The sequence below is a fragment of the Bos indicus genome, chromosome 1, assembly GCF_029378745.1.
Source record: "Bos indicus isolate NIAB-ARS_2022 breed Sahiwal x Tharparkar chromosome 1, NIAB-ARS_B.indTharparkar_mat_pri_1.0, whole genome shotgun sequence".
Classification (NCBI taxonomy): Eukaryota; Metazoa; Chordata; class Mammalia; order Artiodactyla; family Bovidae; genus Bos; species Bos indicus.
In genome coordinates this window covers 52,710,130-52,736,753 of record NC_091760.1, presented here as the reverse complement: position 1 = coordinate 52,736,753, position 26,624 = coordinate 52,710,130, and the positions used below count along the sequence as shown (strand labels likewise).

The 26,624-nt window shown below is 40.3% G+C and overlaps 1 protein-coding gene and 1 long non-coding RNA gene across 2 annotated transcripts in view; one reads left to right on the top strand and one right to left on the bottom strand.

The window, feature by feature from the left end:
- Positions 1-21,190, top strand: part of LOC139182618 (uncharacterized) — a 78,765-nt gene extending 57,575 nt beyond the window's left edge. The window contains exons 3-4 of the long non-coding RNA XR_011566137.1: positions 15,291-15,381; positions 17,425-21,190. This is a non-coding gene — a long non-coding RNA (uncharacterized lncRNA). The remainder of the gene's footprint in view (positions 1-15,290; positions 15,382-17,424) is intronic.
- Positions 21,191-22,414: 1,224 nt separating this feature from the next.
- On the bottom strand, positions 22,415-24,880 carry CCDC54 (coiled-coil domain containing 54). The gene is made up of 2 exons (XM_070787269.1): positions 24,702-24,880; positions 22,415-24,605 (listed from the first exon to the last, which is right to left on the bottom strand). Exon 2 carries the CDS (start codon positions 24,603-24,605, stop codon positions 23,619-23,621), a length of 987 nt encoding a protein of 328 aa, XP_070643370.1. The 5' UTR covers positions 24,702-24,880; the 3' UTR covers positions 22,415-23,618.
- Between the last annotated feature and the right edge of the window lie 1,744 nt (positions 24,881-26,624).

Sequence of the window (26,624 nt, the reverse complement as noted above, 5' to 3'; positions counted from 1 at the left end):
AGGCTGTGGTTTTTCCTGTGGTCATGTATGGATGTGAGAGTTGGACTGTGAAGAAGGCTGAGCGCTGAAGATTGATGCTTTTGAGCTGTGGTGATGCTTGAGAGTCCCTTGGACTGCAAGGAGATCCAGCCAGTCCATTCTGAAGGAGATCAGCCCTGGAATTTCTTTGGAGGGAATGATGCTAAAGCTGAATCTCCGGTACTTTGGCCACCTCATGCAAAGAGTTGACTCGATGGAAAAGACTCTGATGCTGGGAGGGATTGGGAGCAGGAGGAGAAGGGGACGACAGAGGATGAGATGGCTGGATTGGCATCGCTGACTCGATGGACGTGAGTCTGAGTGAATTCCAGGAGTTGGTGATGGACAGGGAGCCTGGCGTGCTGTGATTCATGGGGTCGCAAAGAGTTGGACGCGACTGAGCGACTGATCTGATCTGAATATGTAATGTATCAATGGAAAAACAAAATGTCGAAGTTAACTGAATAAGAAATGCAGAGGAAGAAATCCTCATATAATTTGATGTGACTTGAAATTTACTGACAAACTTTTAAAACGTCAAAACCACAGGCACCAGTGACAGCCAACTTTAACCAACCTCCAGATGACTGAAAGTGACTTATTAGAGAGGAACGCCAGATCCTCTAGATTCTCACATGCAAATATTGTGAAGAAAGTTTAGGTAGAATTCTGGTTTAGGTATTAAAAAGAGAAAGCTTAGATTGATAGATGAATGGTATTTTTTAGTTAGTTTTAAAATAAATTAGTACATGTACTGTAGTGCTTACATTTTTAACTTGAAATGTCTTGATGTGAAAGTGAAAGTCACTCAGTTGTGTTATACTCTTTTCGACCCCGTGGACTGTATAGTCCATTGAATTCTGCAGGCCGGAATACTGGAGAGGGTAGCCTTTCCCTTCTCCAGGGGTTCTTCCCAACCCAGGGATCGAACCCAGGTCTCCCGCATTGCGGGTGGATTCTTTACCAGCTGAGCCATAAGGGAAGCCCAAGACTACTGGCGTGGGTAGCCTATCCCTTCTCCAGGGGATCTTCCCAACCCAGGAGTCGAACTGGGGTCTCCTGCATTGCAGGTAGATTCTTTACCAACTGAACTATGAGGGAAGCCTGAAATGTCTTAGAGTGTGTCTTATAATCAGTGGTTTCTTAGACTCAAGAAATTTAGTTATAGTGCTCCCCCTCTTTCATGCTCTTGTCTCTGCCATCCAGTTGATCTCTGGAAACTCACTACCTGTCATTTTACAATCCAGTTCCCCTAAACAGTTTCCTGCCCTATAAATGTAACATGCTCTCTCAACTCTTTATACCTGTGGCACATCCTCTGCTTGGCGTTGTTGTTTGTTCAGTCACTCAGTTGTGTCTGACTCTTTGTGACCCCGTGGATGCTACACAGCAGGTTTCCCTGTCCATCACTATCTCCCAGAGCTTGCTCAGATTCGTGCCCATTGAGTCGATGGTACCATTCAACCGTCTCATCTCCTGTCACCCCCTTCTCCTCCTGCCTTCGATCTTTCCCAGCATCAGGGTCCTTTCCAATGAGTTGGTACTGTGCATCAGGTAACCACAGCATTGGAGCTTCAGCTTCAGCATCAGTCCTTCCGATGACTATTCAGGGTTGATTTCCTTCAGGATTGACCTGCTCTGTTCTTTAGCTATTGAATGCAATTTTCCTGGCATATTTCTCAGTAGTTTAAGACTCAGCTCTGGCGTCACTTCTCTAAAAAATTTTCCCTGACTGTGTACCGCCTCCATATTGTACCCTGTGCTTATCTCTGGCACTGCACTTAGAGTGCAAATCTTATATTTTTACTCATATCAATTCAACAACACACAAACAAAAGCAAACATATTTTTCATGCAGCATGGCCCCTAAATGGAAGCCAAATTCTTCATCTGGTGCTTCACTGAAGAATCTCTGATCTGTTTCCGTACTGGGGGTGTGTGATCGCACTGTGTGATGGGTTTACTGAGTTATTGCAGTTTGTTGTATAGAGTTGCTGGGCTCAATTTGCAAAAAGCAGAACTCATTCTACATATTTTAAGCAGGATAAACTATAATTCAAGGAATCCAGCTCATACATATTCATCAGAGTGCTGGAGACCATTGCTAAATTTTTCAGAAAAAATTCCAGAATACTGCTACCTGGCCTGTCAGGAGTGCTGCTGCCTCTCTCAGAGCAGGCATGTGGAATTAGGAGTGACCCGTACCTGCTGCTGTTCGGGGGTCAGGGAGCCAGCACTAACCCAATCGCACCTACCTCTGGACCCCCACAGAGCATGATATGGGCACTGGGACATGGCTGCGGAAAACCCAGATACCCCAGGACTGTGCCTCTGAGTAGGAGGAAGACTGGATGGTGTTCACTTGCAGATTCAATCTCATGCAAAGAATTGAAGGACTTATCCAGTTTGCACTGGAAACCTGGTGGCAAGGGGTTCTGGACCAAGTAGTTTTATCTGTTCTACTGGTGCAGGTCAGGGGGTGCTCTAGAAAGCTGAACTGAATGCTTATATCTAATTCCCTACATCTGCCATAACCAGGTGTGCTGTGTATCTCGAGCAAGGTAGAGACCTTTCTTGGGTAACTTTGTTTATACATTAAAACCAACATCTCACATGACTGTAAATCCACGATCTGTTCTAAGACAATGGCCTCTTTGTCTTAGAAGTAGACTTCCAGCTCTGAACAGTGACCGCGCTCTACTCATCTTTGGAACACAGTGGCCAGTACCGTGACTTGTCAAATGAATGAGGAATGTATGCATCAATTAACTGGTGAATAATAAAAAAAAAAAACCAAAAACCAAACCCTGTGTCCCTTTGTCCTTTTTTTGATTCAGCCAGTAGTTCCTCTGACTTTTCTTTACTGTCTGAGCCACCAGGGAAGCCCCTTTGACTTTTTCTAATCCAATGGTTCTCAATCAGGGGCAATTTTGCCTTTCCCAGGGGACATTTAGAGATGTCTAGAGACATTTTTGAGTATAACTATTTTCAGGGAGGAGTGCCATTGGCATCCACTGGGTAGAGACAGGCTTGGTGCTAAATATCCTATAATGCATAGGACAGACCCTGAAACAAAGGATTATTCAGCACAAAATGTCAATAGTGCTGGGGTTGAGAAATCTGCTCTAATTACTTTTTCTTATTCTGTCTGCCACAATATTCTTATGTCAATAGATCAGAGCCCTCGAGAATTTGGACTTTCTCAAAATTTAAATCCTCATCTGTCTTTTTCCTTTTGGCAGGGGTTTCCCCCTGTCGCCTCTCTTTCCATGTTAATCATTCTGTCCCCACATGTATTAATAATGGACCTCAGGGACACAGACTGGCCTTTAAGCTCTTACAATAGAATGTTTCTAGAGGGAAATTTTGGAGTGTCTTTCTTCAACTTCTTAATTTTATAGCTCTAGATTTTGAATTAAAATTTCATTCAACTTACAAAATATCTTTAAAAAATGGGAGATTTTATTCTAAAATATTTAGAACCTCGATGGTCAATGTATCAATTTTACTGAATTAGTTGATTTTTTACTTTACTCTTTCCTCTTTTGACAATCATCTGTCCAGTAGTCTTCAAGAGCAATGAAATCTTGCTCCCAAAATGAACTTCCTAGAAAAATTCAGTACTTCTTTTAGTTTATAGAAATATATCCCTTTTCATAGTTAAGTACTTCTGGAAGTGTAAATATATCACAATTAGATAATTAATGTAATTAAATGCTTATAATTAAAACATCAGTACTTAGTCATAATTAAAGTCATATATGTCTATGATCAGAACAGGGAGTCAATAAACCTCTTAAAGCCTGAACTAAATGAAACTCAGCTTAAGCATCCAACTCTTACTGAGCAGCTACTATTCCCCTCTGCTTGCCATTGAGAATACATTAGTGAGCATATTATATCCAGTCCTTACCCTCATGGAGCTTTCATTATTTAGTTAGGGTCTCTCTCTACTAGATAATCACACAAGTAGGATTTAATTACTATGGTGAAAATCTTATAACTAAAAATCACAAGATGGTATGAAAATAAATAGGGAATCTGACAGTATTTAGAAGTTAATCAGGAGAGTTTCTTAAGAAAATAGTGATTGAATTCATACCTGAAAGATGAAAGAGTTGGCTATGCACAATCTGGAGGAAACAACATTCCTAGCAGATGCATCTATAATATCTTGAGGCAAAAAAAGAGTTTGTTCAGAAAACACAGAGAAGGATTTTGGATGTAATATGTAGAACTGGGAAGCCATGAAATGGTTTTAGTAGAGGAATGATTTAATCAGATTTACATTTTAAATGGGCTTCCCTTGTGGCTCAGCTGGTAAAGAATCCGCCTGCAATGCGGGAGACCTGGGTTCGATCCCTGGGTTGGGAAGATCCCCTGGGGAAGGGAAAGGCTACCCACTCCAGTATTCTGGCCTGGAGAATTCCATGTACTGTGTAGTCCATGGGGTCGCAAAGAATTGGACATGACTGTACGACTTTCGCTTTTCACATTTTAAATGATTGCTGTCACTGTTATGTGAAAAATGGAGTTGGGACAAGGAAAAGTATGTTAGAGGAAACTGGAGAGAGGGTGATCTGGGTAGCCAGGTGAGAGATGATGGTGACTTCAATTGGAAAGCAGATCAATGTGGGGGCAAAGTCAACTGAATTTGTGATTGTTTTTTGGGGGGCAGAAGTGGAGTGGAGTGTGGTTAGGGGAGAATCACTGAAGGAGAGGAAGTGTTAAGAATGGTTCACAGACTTCTGGCTAGAGAGTCTGGGAGGATGCTGATATCATTTACCATGATAGGTAACGCTAGAGGAGAAGCAGTTTGGGGCAAAGTGGTTAGAGATGATTAATTTATTTGGAGAGCATACTCTGTTTCAGATTCTTATAATACATTCAAGTGTCTCAACTAGGGATAATATAAACATTTGGACAAATGAGTCTGTAACTCAGAAGAGCAACCTGGGCTGGAGATACGTTTTAAATACTATTGCCTATAGATGGTGTTTGAAGATACAGGAATAGCTGAGATCACTTTGGGAGAGAATTGAAGAGGGACGAAGACTGAGCCCTGAGGAAGTTCTACACAGAAAGATGGGTAGAAAGGGAAACATCAGCAAAGCAGGCTGAAAATGAGTCAGAAGAAAAACCAAGGAAGTGTGTACATGGAAAGATGCAAGGCAAGGAAAGAGATGGTTACTAGAGGGAGAAGTGGGATCCTGTGTACTACAGAGGAAGCTAGGAGTTTAAATAGGGAAGATGTGAGCATTTTCACTGACTTGGAAACATGTAAGTCATCGGTGGCTTAATGCTAGAATCTAGGCAATAAGAGCAGAAGCCAGGTCTATGACCATACCACCCTGAACACACCCGATGTTGTCTGATCTTGGAAGCTAAGCAGGGTAGGCCCTGGTGAGTACTTGGTTGGGAAGAATAAAAGCCAGACTAGAATGGATTGAGAATAGTAGTGGAAATTGAAGCTATAGCTATATATTTTATAACTGGGAGACTAAATAAGGTTTTAGTTGGAAATTTGTAGTCTAGTAAAATTTTGTTTTGTTTTTTAAGATAGGAGAGACACTTTAACAGGTGGTGCTGGGAAAACTGGTCAACCATGTGTAAAGGAATGAAACTAGAACGCTTTCTAACACCACACAAAAAAATAAACTCAAAATGGATTGAAGATCTAAATGTAAGACCAGAAACTATAAAACTCTTAGAGGAAAACAAAGGCAGAGCACTCTCTGACATAAATCACAGCATGATCTTCTATGACCCAACTCCCAGAATAATGGAAATAAAAACAAAAATAAACGAATGGGATCTAATTAAACTTTAAAGCTTTTGCACAACGAAGGAAACTATGGTGGTGGTGGTGGTGGTTTAGTCTCTAAGTCGTATCTGACTCTTGCGATCCCATGGACTGTAACCTGCCAGGCTCATTGTCCATGGTTTTCTCCAGGTGAGAATACTGGAGTGGGTTGCCATTTCCTCCTCCAGGAAGGAAACTATAAGCAAGGTGAAAAGACAGCCTTCAGAATGGGAGAAAATAATAGCGAATGAAGCAACTGACAAAGAATTAATCTCAAAAACATGCAAGCAGCTCATGCAGCTCAATACCAGAAAAATGAACAACCCAATAAAAAAGTGGGCCAAAGAACTAAATAGACATTTCTCCAAAGACATATAGATGGCTAACAAACACATGAAAGAATGCTCAACATCACTCATTATTAGAGAAATGCAAATCAAAACCACAATGAGGTATTATCTCACGCCAGTCAGAATGGCTGCCATCAAAAAGTCTACAAACAAATGCTGGAGAGGGTGTGGAGAAAAGGGAACCCTCTTACACTGTTGGTGGGAATTAAACTAGTACAGCCACTATGGAGAACAGTGTGGATATTCCTTAAAAAACTGGAAATAGAACTGCCATATGACCCAGCAATCCCACTGCTGGGCATATACACCAAGGAAACCAGAAGTGAAAGAGACACATGTACTTCACTGTTCATTGCAGCACTGTTACAATAGCTAGGACATTGAAGCAACCTAGATGTCCATCGGCAGATGAATGGTTAAGGAAATCGTCGTACATATACACAATGGAACATTACTCAGCTAAAAAGAATGCATTTGAGTCAGTTCTAATGAGATGGATGAAACTGGAGCCTATTATACAGAGTGAAGTAAGTTAGAAAGAGAAACACCAGTATAGTATATTAATGCATATATATGGACAAAGACGGTAACAACAATCCTATATGCAAGACAGCAAAAGAGATACAGATGTAAAGAACAGACTGTTGGACTCTGTGGGAGAAGGCGAGGGTGGGATGGTTTGAGAGAATAGAACTGAAACATGTATATGACCATATGTAAAATAGATGACCAGTGCAAGTTCAATGCATAAAGCAGGGCACTCAAAGCCAGTGGTCTGGGAGGGGGATGGGGTGGGGAGGGAAGGGGGAGGGGGCTTCAGGATGGGGGCGCTCATGTGCTCTTGTGGCTAATCTGTGTTGATGTGTGGCAGGGGCTACTACAGAGTGTGAAGTGACTGTCCTCCAATTAAAATAAATAAATAATTTTTTTTTAAAGGAGAGACAATAGTATGTTTAAATGATTACCAAGGGAGTTCAGTAAAGAAGAAAATTTTGAAGTTATGTAAGAGACAACGGATATAATCCAGAGGGGGAAGTTCCTGAGAAAGTAGGAGGAGGTGGGATCCATAGCACAGATGAAGAGACTTTCCTATGATGGAAAATACTTCCTATTTAGTTAACAGGAGGAGAGAGATAACAAATGTGAAGTTTAGAATATATAAATGTGATTCCTTTAGAGTGAAATATGACTTAAATCCTCTTAGTGATCTGAGGTTATTTGCATATATACCTCCAGAGCTTGAAATTAGTAACCATGTTATTAGGAGATTAAGATGTAGGAGTACATTTGTGGATGCCTTCCTACCTGAGGAGTACTTAAGAGATAAGGTGCTATAATCTTATTTGAAAGGAGTTGATATCTCTGTCATTCCACTGGCATGGAGCCTGGGTACCTTCACACTGCAGGTCTCACTTCTCATGCCCACAAGGTGATTTGATAAGTATCCCCAGGCAAACAACCAAAATAAAAGTTGATGGGCACTGAACAACCATGTGCTTATAGACTTCATCAGGATTGAATAACACTTTGGGATTCGTTTTTCACCCTTGTTTGGACAGCGTAGGAGTAGAAGGATTTGCTAGGCTCCTGAGATGCCGAGGCACCTTTGGCTGTGATAGTGGCAGTGGTAATGTGTCGGTAAGAATCGTGTTTGACCGCAAGAGACAAAAAATTCCACCACATTGGCCTAAACAATATGGGTTCACGTCATATAATAATCAGTTGTTTGATACAGATTTCTGGTGTTTCAGGGACAGAACAGTGTCAGGGCCAGCATCTTTGTGTTCTCTTGATCTTTCCCCACGTCCAGCCATTGTTTCTGCTTTCAAAGCGAGAAGAAGTAGGAACTTGGAAGTGCTTACTAGTTACATGTGTCCCTCTTTATCAAAGAAGAAAAATTCCGCAGAAATCACTCCGGCAGATCTCTGCTTACATCCGGGGCCAGAGGGTAAAGGAAGCTGACAAAGTATATTCTTGACTATGTAGCCTCTTTGGTGGAGGCATCATGGTGGAAAAGGGTGGGAAATAACTCTTGGGTAGTCCAATCTGCAATGTCTGTCACTTGGCAACAGGGGACTGAGGAAGCACTCCAGGAGGAGACAGAAGTGGCAAGTCATGGCCCGGGCCAAAGCAGAGGAAGTGAGTCACCAAATAGCAGTGGCTCTGAATAGACTGAAAACAGGTTGGTGTCTGAGAAAAGAAATCTTTAGGAAGAATGTGGTCTCTAAACCATTCCTTGGGAGCTTCAGGATAGTATCATATCTGTTTTACTCACCAACATATTACCAAGTACTTAGTGTGGTATCTGGTATATAGTAGGCTTTCAGTGACTGTTAAATTATTGCATGAATGAATCCTCTATGACCATGGTGAGATAAACCCAAGACAATAGTAGGAGGAACCTGGTGCTGCCTCACTTAATTTGAGATGTATTTCAATGGAGTTGGGGCCAATTTGGCAGATTAAAATCATTGATTTTGACAGACTGAGAGGAGGACATAGCTTCTTTGTTTTCTTTTCCAATGTATGTCCTAGAAAGGGGCCTATTTAAGAAAATTGCACAGAATTGAGGAGTTTGGGATTGAGATGAGTTTCAGGGCTTCTTACCCACATAGGGACAGCAGGAGAGCACAGTGGGGAAGACGGGTCCAGTGTAACCCAGCCCTGTCATGTCCACACATGTCTTTCTTTAAAGGATATTCTGCACATTCAATTAACAAGAGACCAGAAGAGTTGGCTCGGGAAATTTCACTCCTGATTAAAAATTCCATTTGTCTGTGAGCTGAGCTTATTTTAATAAATTGACAGAGAAATGAATCTGAGGCTGCTAGTTCTTTAGTCCATTTAAATGAGTCATAGTGAATTGAATCTTTCCAATTTTTTCAGTTTTCTTTAGGCTGCTCAGTCATATATTAATAGTATTCTCAAAGTTATAAATACATTGAAATAGATTTTACAATTGTGAAAGTTTAAAAGCTATGATTTAAAAAAAAATAGAAGAGGGGGAACTCTGCAATCTATCTTCTCTTAGATTCAGGAATTTTAAAAAATCTGAAACTTATATATAATCATTTTCTCCATGTTATTCTTGAATTCCTTTACATTGTTGTTATGATCAAAGTTCTGCAAAACTTGCTTATTGTAAAAGTCATTTTCAGTGGACTGAAAAAAAAAACTTCCTACTCCTCCTTAGAAATTACAAAAATAATTAACTTGTTGGAAGCCATAGAAGAACCAGAATGTTAGAACAAATAAAGAGAAGAAAATTAAATTAGGATCCTTTTTCATATATTTTCTCAGGGTGGAGAGTTCTTTTCTTAATTGAGAGACTGTAGGGAAATAATAAGGAAAAACAACTATGATCTTACAGGTGGTGCTAGTGGTAAAGAATCCAGCTGCCAGTGTAGGAGACACAAGAGAGGCAGGTTTGATCCCTACATTGGCAAGATCCCCTGAAATAGGAAGTGGCAACCCACTTCAGTATTCTTGCCTGGAAAATTCCATGGACAGAGGAACCTGGCAGGCTACAGTCCATGGGGCTGCAAAGAGTCAGATAAGATTGAGCAAAAGTAGCCATAATTAATGTTGCTTTCCTAGTTAGATTATAATTTGCTCTGGGGCCTCCCCTGTGGCTCAGCTGGTAAAGAATCTGCCTGCAATGCGGGAGACCTGGGTTCACTCTCTGGGTTGGGGAGATCCCCTGGAGAAGGGAAAGGCTACCCACTCCAGTATTCTGACCTGGAGAATTCCGTGGACTGCATAGTCCAGGGGGTTGCAAAGGGTCAGACACAACTGAGTGACTTTCACTTACTCACCTGTGTTTGAAATTCAGAATAAGGAACATTTAATTGTCTCCATTATATATAATACAATATATTTAGGGACTTCCCTGGTGGTTCAGATGGTAAAGAATCTGCCTGCAATGCAGGAGACCAAGGTTCAATTCCTGGGTTGGGAAGATCTCCTGGAGAAAGGAATGACAACCCCACTCTGGTGTTCTTACCTGGAGAATTCCATGGACAGAGGAGCCTGGTGGCAGGTTATAGTCCATGGGGTCACAAAGAGTCAGACATGACTAAGCAACTAACACACACACATAGTAAAACTTTATTCTATATTATGATGAGTTTTGTGGCCTAAGGAGCACCAGACCCACCATCTGGTATCTGGTCCAGGCTCTTCTAAGATAGGTAACTTTAGGCAAGTCACTTCTATCTATGGAGGTTCAAGGTTCCTCTTGAGAGAGTTGGACTAACATTTTGCTCCTCAGTCTTTTTCTGCCTCAACATACTGGATAGTTGCAGTATTCAGTAATAAATTCACTAGTAATAGTATATGTACTAGGGTTCTGCAGAGAGTCCAAATGAATAGAGTAAATACATGGGAAGGGATTTATTATGAGGGATTGGCTCTTGTAACCATGGAGGCTGAGAAATCCATATGTTAGATGCTGAGTTAGGGACTTTTCCTCATTTCATTCTCAGCACATGAAATTGCATTATATTTTGTGATAATCCCCAGTTTAGAGAGAGGGAAATTGGCTCAGAAAATTTAAGAAACAAAGCAAGGTCACGCAACTAGTGAGTAACATATCTCTTATTGAAAAGTGAAAGTGTTAGTCGCTTAATTGTGTCCGACTCTGTGACCCCATGGACTGTAGCCCACCAGGCTCCTCTGTCCATGGAATTCTCCAGGCAAGAATACCAGAGTGGGTTGCCATTCCCTTCTGCAAGGGATCCTTCCCAACCGAGGGTTGGAACCCAGGTCTCCTGCATTGCAGACAGATTATTTACCATCTGAGATACCAGGGAAGCTCTATCTCTTATTAATTCAGGGCTATCTAATATTTAAGTGTTTGTTCTTAGCCCCTACATTATGCTGCTGCTTATAGTCATGATTCTCAAATGGGGTGGTGATAAGTTTATGCCTCTTGACCCATGGAAAAATCATGATGTTGATCTGCCAGGAGATTTTAAAAAGCTCACTTGAATATAACCGAACTAGGTGATCTTTAGGCTTCTTTTCACAGATAACATTTATGACTTTGGGATCCTACTGCTGAGAAGGAAGGAGCAAGATTGAATCCAATAAATTCTGCTGCTTTTTGTTGTCCTCAGATAGCCTGCACAAATCTGCCACTCATCAGTTCCTCCTTGTCTCCTTCAATAACTCACTGTCTTCAGAACAGCCTCTGATCAGAAACTTCATTAAGTCAGCTCTGACTTGTCTTAGATCATACCTCTTAGATAACATATTGAAAATGCCAGTTGGGTCACCTGTGGTGCTATTCTAATTAGACTGCCTTAGGCATAATTTTGTTAATATTGCTATAACAACAAATAACCCTGTCACTGATGCCAGTGATCCAATTACAACCTGTACATCTAGCAATTATTATCTTTATAGTTGGCAAGGATAAGTTGACTGAGGGTCACTTATAAATGAGAGTCATACCCACATTTCAATTTTCTGATATCCAAAAGATGTGTCATACCTTCAGGATCTTTTCTCATGAGAGCACTCCTTCTGAAAGGACTGGCAGAAAAGAATGCATCATCAGACTCTCACCTGGGCACATTTTTATGCACTTCTTTTCCTTTCCTGCATAACAATTGGAGAGAACAGAGATGTCTAAAAGTAGGTGAGACCCTTGATTGAAGGAGAAGATTGGAAGAGTCCTGTGGAGAGCTGTTCCTGGAAGCTTTTTCAGATTCTTTCGAGCTAAAATGTAACCCCAAAATAGAAAGAGGATGACCGTCACATTTGGTTTAACTGCCTATGGAGGCACTGCCTTTTTTAAAAAGTGTTTTCAGAGCATATGGTGTAGTGCCTTCTGCCTGGTGGTATTGTGCTTAGGGCCTCCTTCATAGCTCAGTCAGTAGAGAATCTGCCTGCAATGCAGGAGACCTGGGTTTGATTCCTGGGTGAGGAAGAATCCTGGGAAGAATTCCTGGGTCGAGAAGATCCCCTGGAGAAGGAAATGGAAACCCACTCCAGTATTCTTGCCTGGAGAATCCCATGGACAGAGGAGCCTGGCAGGCTATATAGTCCATGGGGTCACAAGAGTCAGACACGACTTAGCAACTAAACCACCACCACTGTCCTTATTATATGAAAGGCTGCTCCTCCACTTCAGCTGTTTCTCATTCCTGTTGTGAGTTTTCTTTTTTCTTTCCCTTGTCCTTCCCCTTCTGCTTTGCTCTGCCTCTGACTGGGGTACATATCCCTATGTCCTACACTCTTCCACTTCAAGCTTTAGGTGAAAACAATGGGCTGGGGAAGAGGGAAATGAGTGGCTATGCAGACTTATACTATCTTCGTTACAAGAGCCTCACAAGGGCAATATTTTTACCTGCATGTTCCATTGGTCCAGCCATAGTCCTGCTCCACTAACTCCATAGGCCACTGATAGTTCATAGTTCAGAGAGGCTTGGAGTTCCATGCTTCTCACATGGAGTCCAAGTAGATTGTATTCCAGAAGACAAACAATGGAGCAAAGCCTACACGTTTTACTGCCCCCTCACCATCTGTAATGGCTCCATCACCTTTTATTGAATACCACCATGTGCCAAGACTTAGGCCAAGTGTTTTTCATGTGTTAATATAAACCGTCTCCCTCCTATTCCAGTGTCCAGTCCCCTCATTACTGTAAAAGATGACTCTGGTCCCACTTCGGCTCTTATTCCTTGGACTAAATTTTCAGGAGCCACATGGAGCCTTCTCTCTCTTGCCCCAAATCTCCCACCTCAGCTTTTCATCCCTACAGTTCCTGACGTGGTCCCCATTGGAATCCTGTCCGTTGTCTCCCTCTTCCTCAAGGTATCTTCCTGGTACCATCAACCTGTGAAATTTTCACTCTACTATCAGAATCGGGGCCCCTGATCTGCATGTTGGGATACTGCTCTTTTAGTTATTTCCCTGAATACAGTTTGGCGTGAGAATGCACAAAAGCTTAGCTCTGTAGTTAAATGCATGCCAGTATCTCAGGTGTATTGTGGTTCAATCAACTTTTACAAGTTGGCCCCAAACCCAACTCTAGTGCTGTTTCTTTGTAATATGTGTCTTGAATTGAATTCAGTGAATTTACAAATGAAGTTTTGGAGCATAATCTATTGATATGTTAGGGACAGTCTATATTTTGGATGTATATATTAATAGGAAAAGTTGCAGTTTTGTAGCTTGAAGAATTAACCTTAAAACATTGCTTTTAGGAATAGCAATGTCTTTTTCTAAATGAGACTTGAGTTGTGTCCTGTGACAAAACTAAATTAAGTTTTAAATAAAGTATGTGGCTTTCTACTCCAAATCAAAGCAACCAGCCAAAATAACTGGCAAGTGTAGAGAAAGCTATTGGAAAGTAAGTTCTTTTTTCATGAAAGGAAAAGAAAGTTTGTGTCATTTCCATCTCTTTTGGTTTACATCGAGCTCAGCTAGTTCCTGGCATAGAGTCACATTTCAATAAACGTTGGTGAGTGTTGGTTTTGAATAAATAGGATGCTCTAGTGTCTGTATCTTTGCTAGCAAGTATTCCAACTGAACTAAATTATTTATCTTAAATTGAGTGTCTTCCCCCGCTGCCCCAATACTTTTCTCTGATGCTTATTTTTGTAGTGTGCAATTAAAGGTTGGTGAATGGCTGTTACAAATGATGGCATATTGGTTGAATGCCCAGACTAGGAGGAGAGGGTCACACCCTATCTTATTCTTGTCACACTATTCTTTGGACGAGGGAGTCAAGAGTTGGTTTGGAGCTTTTGTATTCAGTCTGTCACTTGGTTTATTGTTTGTCTGGAGTCCTTTATGGTTGATGAAAGGAAGCAGAGTTCTAAATGGGAGCTCATTGAGTCAGGATCCATGTCTGTTCACCTTCATGCCCTCTTTTAACATCTAGCCTAGAGAAGGAAGGAAATAACTACCATTTGTTAAGGATCTACTGAGTCAGGCACTCTTCTGGGCAGGTTATATACATGGTCTCATTTAATTAACACAACAGCCTTATGATACAAATTTAGAGTTGAAAAAACTGAAAAATATAAGGCTTAAGGAATTTGCTAAAATCATGTAGTTATGAAATTCACCATTGTATACTCAACTCCTAGCAGTGCCTTATACATAATAAAGTTCAGTAAATAAATACTGTTCTGTCTTTAATGTTCCTGCTCTTTTCATTGTCAAATGCTGCCTATCCAGTATTTGTACTTAATTTGAGAGCCCCAAGAATGGTTTGAGACATCTGGTGAATGCGCAGGGGTTTTCATGTTTCATATATGTTATAACCATTCATCTAGTTATACCCACTTTTTTGTGGAGGAGGAGGATGCTTTCTTTTCTGTATTTTTTTTAATTCAAAAATATTTACTGAGAATCTATTGGTAAAATGGGTTATGGTGTTCAAGATAAACAAGTAAGTTTCTATCTCTAACACAAAAAGCTCAAAATGTTATGAAGGAGACACATGTGAACACACAATGACAATATGTATTACATGTATATAAAATCAGTGTCACCACTGACAGGGATTTTGTGAGAGTCTCCAGCTTCTGCCACAGAGAGACTGAGGTAGAGGTGTCTGAGGGGAAAAAAAATATTTGAGACTCAAATGATGAATTATTTGCTCATCAGCTAGATAAGAGAAAGGCATCCAAGGCCATAGGGGCAGCAAGAACAAAGATACAAGATTTGAAAAAATCTGCAAGACATTCCCAAGTGGTGCTAGTGGTAAAGAACTGGCCTGCCAATGCAGGAGACATAAGAGACAAGGGTTGGATCGCTGGGTTGGGGAGATTCCCCTGGAGATGGGAATGGCAACCCACTCTACTATTCTTGCCTGGAGAATTCCATGGACAGAGGAGCCTGGCGGGCTACAGTCCACAGAGTCTCACAGAGTCAGACACGACTGAAGTGTCTGAGCACACACACATGCAAGACATTCATGTGATTGGATGGTGGTTTGCATGTAAATTTATCATGGAAGGATGAGGATGAAGAAGTAACTTGTTAATAAATACCATACCATTTATTTCACACTTATTGTATGTCAATTAGATTGCTAAGGGCTTCATATAATCATCATCATCATCATGCCTGGCAATAACTTATGATTATTATTTTTATTTTAGGAATAAGGACACTAAGCCTTTGGGAATTTAAGCTTTGGCTTAATTCCAAAGTCACACGACTAGTGACTGACAGAGCCAGCTCTTGAACCAGGTGAGTCTGACACCAAAGCCATCGTGCCTTACCACTATAGGACACTACTTTCCAAATGTAAAAATTCAGGATAGGAATGGTTGCGTAGGCTCTGCTGAGAAATCTGGATTTTATTCTCCTCACTATGAGAAATAATAAAAAGATTTTAGAACTGTTTTAAAAAAAGCCCACTCTCTCTTTGACAGGCTTGGCAATATATTTCTGTATATCCTCAGGCAAGGGAAAAGAAAATATAAACACATGGGACTACATCAAACGAGAACGCTTTTGTACAGCAAAGGAAACTATCAACAAAATGAAAAGACAGCCTGATAAATTGAGAAGATGTTTGTAAATCATATGTGTAGTAAAGAGTTAATATCCAAAATATGTATGAAGAACTCATACAACTCAATAACAAAAAAAATACAACCTGATTCAAAATTAGATATAGAACTCGAATACACATTTCTCTAAAGAAGACACACAGATGGCCAACAGTTCTATGAAAAGATATTCAGCATCACCAGTTATTAGGGAAATGCAAATCAACACTACAATGAGATATTGCTTCATGCCTATTATCAAAAAGACAGTAAATAACAAATGTTAGCAAGGATGTGGAGAAAATGGAACCTTTATACACTGTTGATAGGAATGTAAATTGGTAAAGCTACTATGGAAAACAGTATGGAGATTCCTCAAAAAATCAAGAGTAGGACTACCATATGATCCATCTATCCCACTTTTGAGTATTTACCCAAAGAAATATGAAAACATTAATTTGAAAAGATATATGCGCCCCTTACTTCATTGCAGCATTATTTACAATAGCCAATATGTGGAAATGACCAAAGTACCTACCAGTGAGTGGATGGATAAAGAAGTTATGGTTTATATACACAATGGAATACTACTCAGCCATAAAAAGACAAAATCTTGCCATTTGCATCAACATGGATGGACCTAAAGGGTCCATTATGTTCAGTCAAATAAATCAGAGAAATTCACTTATATGTGAAATCTAAAAAACAAAACAAACTGGCAAACATAACTAAGCAGAAACAGATTCACAGATACAGAGAGCACAGCAGGAGTTTGCCAGAGGAGAGGGGCATGGGGATGAGTGAAATAGGTGAGGGAAATGAAGAAGTGCACACTTTAGTTACAAGTCATGAAAGTGATACATACATACAGAATAGGGAGTACAGTCAATACATAGTCAATAATAATGTAATATCTTTTTATAGTGAACAGGTGGCGACTCGACTTACCATGGTGATCATTTTGTAATGTATAGAAATATTGAATCACTATGTTTTACACTGGGAACTAACATAGTATTGTAGGTCAATTATACTTCAAAAAACAAATGAACAAATAAACTTACAGAGAAAGGCTTGTGGTTACCAGAGGCAGGGGATGGGAGGAGGGGAATTGGATAAAGGTGGTCAAAAGGTACGAACTTCCAGCTTAGGTAACATAAGTACTAGGGATGTGGTGTATAATGTGAGTCATATAATTAACACTGCTGCATGTTATATATAAAAGTTGTGAAGTTAGTAAGTCCAAAGAATTCTCATCACAATGAAAATGTTTTTATTTTTCATTAATTTTGAATTTGTATGAGATGATGGATGTTCACTAAATTTATTGTGTTCATTTAATGGTGTATGTGAGTCAAATCCTTCTGCCATGCACCTTAAATAATGCTGTATGTCAGTAAAACTGGGAGGAAAAAATGAAACTTTCTAGCTACCTTTTTCCAGCCTGTGGAATCACAAACAAACAAAATAAATGAAACTAAACCAAACCCAACACACAGATAGAGAACAGAGTAGTGGTTACCAGAGGGGAATGGGTAGGGAGAGGGCACAATGGGTAGAGGGGGTCAACTGGCGGTGGATGGAATCGAAACCTTTGGTGCTGAGCACACTGTAGGGTGTAGAGAACTAGTGTATAATGTGGTACAGATGAAACTTACGTAATTTTATAAACCAATGTTGCCTCCATAAAAATAAGTTAAAAATTATCTTTATTTCATATAAAAAATTACCCTTTTAGGATCGGATTATGGACATTGTGGAGCCTGGGATACCGAGAAGGAAAACGTTTCATTCATAGAGAGATATTATGGCTTCACAACCCAGATAATCCCAATGGTATCATCACTCACCTAAAGCCAGACATCCTGGAATGTGAAGTCAAGTGGGCCTTAGGAAGCATCATTACGAACAAAGCTAGTGGAGGTGATGGAATTCCAGTTGAGCTATTTCGAATCCTTAAAGATGATGCTGTGAAAGTGCTGCACTCAACATGCTAGCAAATTTTGAAAACTCAGCAGTGGCCACAGGACTGGAAAAGGTCAGTTTTTATTCCAATCCCAAAGAAAGGCAATGCCAAAGAATGCCCAAACTACCGCACAATTGCACTCATCTCACATGATACTAAAGTGATGCTCAAAATTCTCAAAGCCAGGCTTCAGCAATATGTGAACCATGAACTTCCAGATGTTCAAGCTGGTTTTAAAAAAGGCAGAGGAACCAGAGATCACATTACCAACATCCACTGGATCATTGAAAAAGCAAGAGAGTTCCAGAAAAAACATCTATTTCTGCTTTATTGACTATGCCAAAACCTTTGACTGTGTGAATCATAATAAACTGTGGAAAGTTCTGAAAGAGATGGGAATACCAGACCACCTGACCTGCGTCTTGGGAAATCTGTATACAGGTCAGAAAGCAACAGTTAGAACTGGACATGGAACAACAGACTGGTTCCAAATAGGAAAAGGAGTATATCAAGGCTGTATATTGTCACCTTGCTTATTTAACTTATATGCAGAGTATGTCATGAGAAATGCTGGATTGGATGAAGCACAAGCTGGAATCAAGATTGCCAGGACAAATATCAATAACCTCAGATATGCAGATGACACCACTCTTGTCACCCTTTGGCAGAAAGAGAAAAAGAGCTAAAGAGCCTCTTGATGAAAGTGAAAGAGGAGAGTGAAAAGGTTTGCTTAAAACTCAACATTCAGAAAACTAAGATCATGGCATCTGGTCCCATCACTTCATGGCAAATAGATGGGGAAACAGTTCAAATAGTGACAGACTTTATTTTTGGGGGCTCCAAAATCACTGCAGGTGGTGATTGCAGCCATGAAAATAAAAGACCCTTGCTCCTTGGAAGAAAAGTTATGACCAACCTAGACAGTATATTAAAAAGCAGAGACATTACTTTGCCAACAAAGGTGCGTCTAGTCAAAGCTATGGTTTTTCCAGTAGTCATGTATGGATGTGAGAGTTGGACTATAAAGAAAGCTGAGCGCCAAAGAATAGATGTTTTTGAACTGTGATGTTGGAGAAGACTCTTGAGAGCGCCTTGGACTGCAAGGAGATCCAACTGGTCCATCCTAAAGGAGATCAGTCCTGAGTGTTCATTGGAAGGACTGATGTTGCAGCTGAAACTCCAATACTTTGGCCACCAGTTGTGAAGAACTGACTAATTTCCTGACTAATCAGGAAAAGACCCTGATGCTGGGAAAGATCGAAGGCAGGAGGAGAAGGGGACGACAGAGGATGAAATGGCTGGATGTCATCACCGACTCAATGGACATTATGTTTGAGTAAACTCCGGGAGTTGGTGATGGACAGGGAGGCCTGGCATGCTGCAGTTCATGGGGTCACAAAGAGTCAGACACAACTGAGTGACTGAACTGAACTGACTGAACTGATGGCTTGAACCAAAACAGAAGTGGGGACAGAGACAGAGGATAGATTCCATGAGTTGTTGGAAGATAAACAAGGAAAGATTTGATGATTAATATAGCAAGTAAGGGAGAAGATGAGAGTAATTTCCAGTTTGGTGATGTTGATAGTTTCCACTGAGATGCTGTTAATAAAAAGGATACTGGAAGAGAAATAGGTTTGAATCATAGGAAAGAAGAGCTACTAAGGTTAATTTTAGGAAGTAAAGAGTTTGAGACTCATCCAGGTGGAGAAGAAAGTAGTCACTTGGAACTAAAGCTGAAGATGTCCCAGGAGAGGCTGGGTTAGGACTCCTTTGACTTGGGAATGATTAAAGTGAAGCATCAGTATTTTAAGGGAATTATTAGTGGCAGGGGAATCGTCTAAGAAACTGAGGAGGATCTGCCAGAGTGATGGGAAAAGGATCAGAAGACAGAGCTTGGAAGACTTGATTCTAAGAGCTGTGGAAAGAGTGGGAGAGGAGGAGGTGGAGACAGGCAGGTGGGCTCTCAAAGAGTATGATGGGAGATCAGCAAAAGAGGAGGGGAACACAGGAATGAGGCAAACAGATACTGGTATAAGCTGAGCACAAGAACTGGGAGTTGGTGATTAACCTGGAGGAAAGAACAGTAACAACTGATTAAGTCCCTACGAGGCACTGGAGGAGGAAGGTGGACAAGAGAGGCATCACTTCCTCTGAGCCATGTGAGATGGAGGTGCGTAGGCTGAGAGGCAGGTTAATTTGAAAGCAACTATTTTTTTGCATGTAGTTTCAAATTGAGTTATAATTTTAACAAGTCAGGTGAGAGCTTGTCTAGGTGATGATAATAAATAATTGACTCAAGAGCAAAATCTTCTTTCCTCACAGGGAACTTTTGTAAATTAACAAGACAGTCATCATTAGGGAAATTTTGAGATCCTGAGAAAATCAAGTAGTGTCCTTCTCACTTTCTTCTTCTCTAACATCCTTATGTGGGTACAAAACAGGTGAAAACGAACGTCGTGGGGAATCCCTGAGAGAAAAATGAGATCCACGGAAGAGTCGAAATGATAGCCTGTCAGAACTTTATACTTATCAAGTGCCTCGTGGCTTTTATTTCCCATGTTCCCTACCCATTCCTGTGCTCTCGTTTTTCCTTCTGCCTGGTACACCCCTCACCACCTCCTCCTTGCCACACCACTGCCCTCCACTTTACCTCCTTACTACAAGGCCCCTCAACCTTCCTACTCCTCTGATAGCAGGAACACTTTTTATATTGCTCTTTGCTGCCCATCTGTCATACCTTAGAGTTGTGTGTATGTCTTTTGCTTGTCCAACTGGACATTATGTGTTTACACAGGGAATGTCTTCTACTTTTTCTTTTACCCTCCACTGTCCCTTGCTGAACAAATATAATGATTCCCTTTTTATACATGACAAAAAAAAAAAAAGATAGATGAGAAACCATAAAGCTTGTGAGTATAGAATTTAAGACTGTTCAGAACTGAGGTCTTCTGATTCCAGGCTTTTAACCTAAACTCTTTTCCTGTCTAGAAACGTTAGACAAGTGCTAAGGGGGCACCTAAGGGAGAAAAAGTGAAAGTGTGCATTAATATAGAGGCTCAGATGACCCAGGAAATACCAGCTGAGTCACTTATTCTCCCAGAAGCTGCTTGTGAGGTCATCTGCCTGAGTCATGGCAGACCTTCCCTAGTTACTCTGATGTGAGGGGCACATCCAGTGGGCTCGGCTAGAGCTCAGCTGTTCTTTAAGATGAATGGATAAGAAAGCTGTGGTACATATACACAATGGAGTATTACTCAGCCATTAAAAAGAATACATTTGAATCAGTTCTAATGAGGTGGATGAAACTGGAGCCTATTATACAGAGTGAAGTAAGCCAGAAGGAAAAACATAAATACAGTATACTAACACATATATATGGAATTTAGAAAGATGGTAACAATAACCCGGTGTACGAGACAGCAAAAGAGACACTGATGTATAGAACAGTCTTATGGACTTTGTGGGAGAGGGAGAGGGTGGGAAGATTTGGGAGAATGACATTGAAACATGTAAAATATCACGTAAGAAACGAGTTGCCAGTCCAGGTTCGATACACGATACTGGATGCTTGGGGCTAGTGCACTGGGATGACCCAGAGGGATGGTATGGGGAGGGAAGAGGGAGGAGGGTTCAGGATGGGGAACACGTGTATACCTGTGGCGGATTCATTTTGATATTTGGCAAAACTAATACAATTATGTAAAGTTTAAAAATAAAATAAAATTAATTAAAAAAAAAAAAAAAGGATATCTCTGGTAGTCAGTAGAGAAAGAGAGTTTTCTGCTGCCTTTGCTATGCTAATGCTAAGTCACTTCAGTCGTGTCCGACTCTCTGCGACCCCAGAGACGGCAGCCCACAGGCTTCCCCATCCCTGGGATTCTCCAGGCAAGAACACTGGAGTGGGTTGCCAGTTCCTTCTCCAATGCATGAAAGTGAAAAGTGAAAGTGAAGTCGCTCAGTCGTGTCCGACCCTTAGCGACCCCATGGACTGCAGCCTACCAGGCTCCTCCGTCCATGGGATTTTCCAGGCAAGAGTACCGGAGTGGGGTGCCATTGCCTTCTCCATTTCTGCTGCCTTTACTGGAATGGTCTTTTACTATGTTAGCACTGTTAGCCCTTTGTTAGCACTGTTACCTATTTGACAGATATCCTTGTTTTAAGTAGGTATATGATAGGATGAAATTAAAAGACTGCAGCCATGAAATTAAAAGACACTTGCTCCTTGGAAGAAAAGTTATGACCAACCTAGACAGTATATTAAAAAGCAGAGACATTACTTTGCCAACAAAAGTCTGTCTAGTCAAAGCTATGGTTTTTCCAGTAGTCATGTATGGATATGAGAGTTGGACTATAAAGAAAGCTGAGTGCCAAAGAATTGCTGCTTTTGAACTGTGGTGTTGGAGAGGACTCTTGAGTACCTTGGAGTGCAAGGAGATCCAACCAGTCCATCCTAAAGGAGATCAGTCCTGAATATTCATTGGAAAGACTGATGCTGGAGCTGAAACTCCAATACCTGGGCCACCTGATGCGAAGAACTGACTGACTGGAAAAAACCCTGATGCTGGGACAGATTGAAGGCAGGAGGAGAATGAGATGACAGAGGATGAGATGGTTGGATGGCATCACATACTCAATGGACATGAGTCTGAGTGAACTCCGGGAGTTGGTGTTGGACAGGGAGGCCTGGCGTGCCGCAGTCCATGGGGTCGCAAAGAGGCGGACCCGACTGAGCGACTGAACTGAACTGATGACAGGATGATCCATGCTGCCCCTATCACATACTGACATATTTTCAGTTACTTTTGTTTACATCTTATCTGTACATTTGTAAAGAAAGGTCAAATAAAATGCATTTGTAGATGAACAAGTTGTAGTGTATAATTATTACCAGACTGGCTCCAAGCAATGTTGTGTCTTCTTAGCCTATTTCTCCCTTAGTTTCTTCTATACTCACCTTAGCTGCTGTTTCCTCATTTGAAATGTTCTTTGCTAACTGCCAAAGCCCTCTTTCAAATGATTAACTGAGAGTAGTTTAAAATAGTACATTTGCCAAGAATATTTGTAGTTTAACAGCTTATGATTCTCTATTGGTAGATTTCATTTACTAACTAGTGGTGAAGGAAACTTTTTTTTTTTGCAGTTAATTAGCATGATATTTAGAAAAATTACATTACAATGGCAACCTCCTATTATGTCCCGGAATGAAGTCCACCCTGGATGTGTAGTATTTATATGGTTCATCAGAAGAAAAAAAAAAAAAGGCTTTGTCATATAATATTCTATAGTGGTATAGTGTCAAGATTTAACTTAGTTCACAAATCCATCCTTGGATTTTGCCTTTTCCTCTGTATCAAACCTGTAAGATATGGCATTTATCTCATTTCATGAAAATGTGAAAAAAACCCAAACAACCCAATACCATATTCAGCTTTTCCCCCTTTTCCAATTGTTTGATAGAGATGAAGCTGAAAGAAAAATCCCAATTTTGGAATAAATATTTTCCTGGCAATACCTTGTCCTTTCAGTGCCTTACATTTTTATAGCTCTAACTTTGTCCATGTTATCTTTTGCACTCTATGCTATTTAAAATTTTGTTAGTAGAATCTGTCTCTGTGTCACAGATCTTATCTGCAGAGGCCACTAAGACAATAGTGGGGGCTACTAAAAGTGTTTCTCATTTTGGACCCCTTTATTCTTTGTTTCCAGTTATCTATGAAACGGGCACTGGAGGAGTCCTCATTAATTGCTTTTGGGAAAATAAGAAACTTGGCAGAAAATGCATCACAATTGTCTAATGGGATGATATGCCTCAACTTACTGTAGACATAAAGAAACTTTGCAGGCAGCCAACGCACAGTGAGCTAACTTTACTACCAAGGAGTTCACAGCAACCACAAAGACATGTGAATGCTTGGCATAGCCAGGTTACATTTATTTTGTACCAAGCAAAGCAGAAAATTACTCTATAGTCGAGTTACTTCCTCTTTTGAGGAACCAAAAAGACAATAAATGTAGTTGAAAACAGAGACACAGATGGTGGTCAAGTTTGTGATAGGCCCAGTGAAAAGACAATACTTCTGGGTTATGACTTGTGGTTCCTCAGGAGGGAGGGTTGGCCTGGAAAGAAGCCACTGGATGAATTCCTCTAACTTGGTTGCGCTGAGGAAAAATCTCCACTTTCCTCCATGGACAAAAGTTAGCTTGATCCATGTATTAAAGTCTGGGTAAATATAAATATTTGACTTTGCTTTTTGGAAGCTTCTTAATGCATTTTGATAGTTACTTTTCTCCAGAGCTTTGATCTGGGGAGATATTGTTTTTTCCTCAAGATGATCAGTGGACTTAGGATAACTGAGCACTTTCTCTGGTTCTGCTGAAGAGATTTCAGAATCTATAGAGGTCAGTGTGTTCTTCAGAGTTTCTGATTGTGTGACTTTGTGAAGAAGTTCTAGGATCTCTTTACCCTTTTCTCCATCCAGGACCTCTAAACAATGTACATTGGAGCAAGAATTCTGGTTTCCCAGCTCTGTCACCTTCTTCTTTAAAGCATCAACGTCTTCCTTCACAGAGAAGATATCTTCAGCTGTTGCACACTGTTTATTTTCATTAACATTCATTTTGGTTTCCAGGACTTGCATCTGCTTCTGAAAGAAGTCAGTCTTTTCCTGGATTTTTGATAATGCACAGATCATGCCAGTCATTTGGCTGAGGAGTTCAAGCTGGGTGGTTTTAATATCTTGGAGCATTACCAGAAGATTCATTTCTTCATCAGCATTAAGGTCCTCTTGATCACAATCATGGGAAGTCATAGTTGGACATCTGGTTGAATTCGGATACTGATTCTTACATTTGTGGTAAGCATTTTTAAGAGATTGTCTGATCTTGGAGAAATTTGAATTCCACATCTGCCCAGCAGCAGCTTTTACCCTTTTGGCTTGAAGTTTGTACATCTTGCATAATGAAACAAGAGACAAAGTGTTGGGAAACCTGACCAAAATCAAAGAAAGAAGCAAACAAATCGAAGAATGAAATGGTTTTTCTCTTACTCTTTGTTGGGTATCTTTCCCGGTGACATTGTTGAATGTCCTATGGAGAACATCAAGGACAATAGCAGGCCCTCTTCGATGGTTAGCTTCTTATAGGGCAGTTCAGCTGGAGAGCTCTGTGAAATACTGAGCAATTGTGTGAAATCTTTCATAGGTTGACCTGAAGCTGATGTCACAATAGCTGCTGGTCTAGAATTTCTTTAACCTTAGGGCTGTAACTGTCAAAAGTTTTAGTCACAGGACTCTTTTTCACTTGTAAAAATTGAGCACCACAGAACTTTTGTTTATGAATTATTATCACTCAATATTCCATATTAGAGATGAAAACTAAATAAATCTTGATATTAATTCATTAAAAAAGTAAACCCAATACATGTTAACATATATGACATTTTTATGAAAAAATAATTATATCTTCCAAAAGAAAAAATCATGAAAACCACAGCATTGTTTATATATTTGCAAATGTTTTAAATGCATGAATTAATAGAAGACATGCCAGGAGAAATATCAATCACCTCAGATATGCAGATGACACCACCCTTATGGCAGAAAGCAAAGAACTAAAGAGCCTCTTGATGAAAGTGAAAGAGGAGAGTGAAAAAGTTGGCTTAAAACTCAACATTCAGAAAACTAAGATCATGGCATCTGGTCCCAGCACTTCATGGCAAATAGAAGGGGAAACAATGGAAACAGTGACAGGCTTTATTTTGGGGGGATCTAAAATCACTGCAGATGGTGATTGCAGCCATGAAATTAAAAGAGCCTTGCTCGGGGAAGAAAAGTTATTGACCAACCTAGACAGCATATTAAAAAGCTGAGACATTACTTTGCCAACAAAGGTCCATCTAGTCAAAGCTATGGTTTTTCCAGTAGTCATGTATGGATGTGAGAGTTGGACTGTGAAGAAAGCTGACTGCCAAAGAATTGATGTTTCTGAATTGTGGTGTTGGAGAAGACTCTTGAGAGCGCCTTGGACTGCAAGGAGATCCAACCAGTCCATCCTAAAGGAGATCAGTCCTGGGTGTTCATTGGAAGGTCTGATGTTGAAGCTGAAACTCCAATATTTTGTCCACCTGATGCGAAGAGCTGACTCATTTGAAAAGACCCTGATGCTGGGAAAGATCAAAGGCAGTAGGAGAAGGGGACGACAGAGGGTGAGATGGTTGGATGGCATCACCAACTCGATGGACAAGAGTTTGAGTAAACTCTGGGAGTTGGTGATGGACAGGGAGGCCTGGCGTGCTGCAGTCCATGGGGTTACAAAGTGTCAGACACGACTGACAGACTGAACTGAACCGAACTGAACTGAACCTTGATTCTCATATCTGCTTCTGCATTTTATCTGTTGTTTTGGAAGAAGTAGATGAAGAAAATATGGCTTCACATAAATATATAAATGGAGAGGATATTTTAATGACCTTATCAGTTAATTACAGCTTTTATTCTTTCTACCCACTAAAATTTGACAAATGATAATTGATTAGAAGTTAAGTATATTGTGTAATCTTAGACCAGAATAATACTGTTACATTAAAATTCACTGGTCTATCTTCAATTTTTAATAGATGTGTAATATCATGCATTGGTCATTTGGAAAGTAATGATTCACTGAATAATGCAAATCTTTCAAATGGTAGCTCATTTTATTATATAATATCCAAATATCATGTTCATTAATATCCCACCAATCTCACCAGAAAAGTCTTTGAGTATTGGCAAGAGGCCAAGCTCGTGGTGGCAGATAAAATTTTCCAAAATTTTAATTTTAGCTTGCAAAACTTGAAATTTATTAAGCTTGTTAGTTGTTTTTCTTGAAGTGACAGGCTCTCTACATCCATTTTTTTTTTTTTTTGCAAAAATGCTTGCCAAATACCCAAGTATGAATACCATAGTTGGCTGCCAGTTTTTCTTTCAAAACTA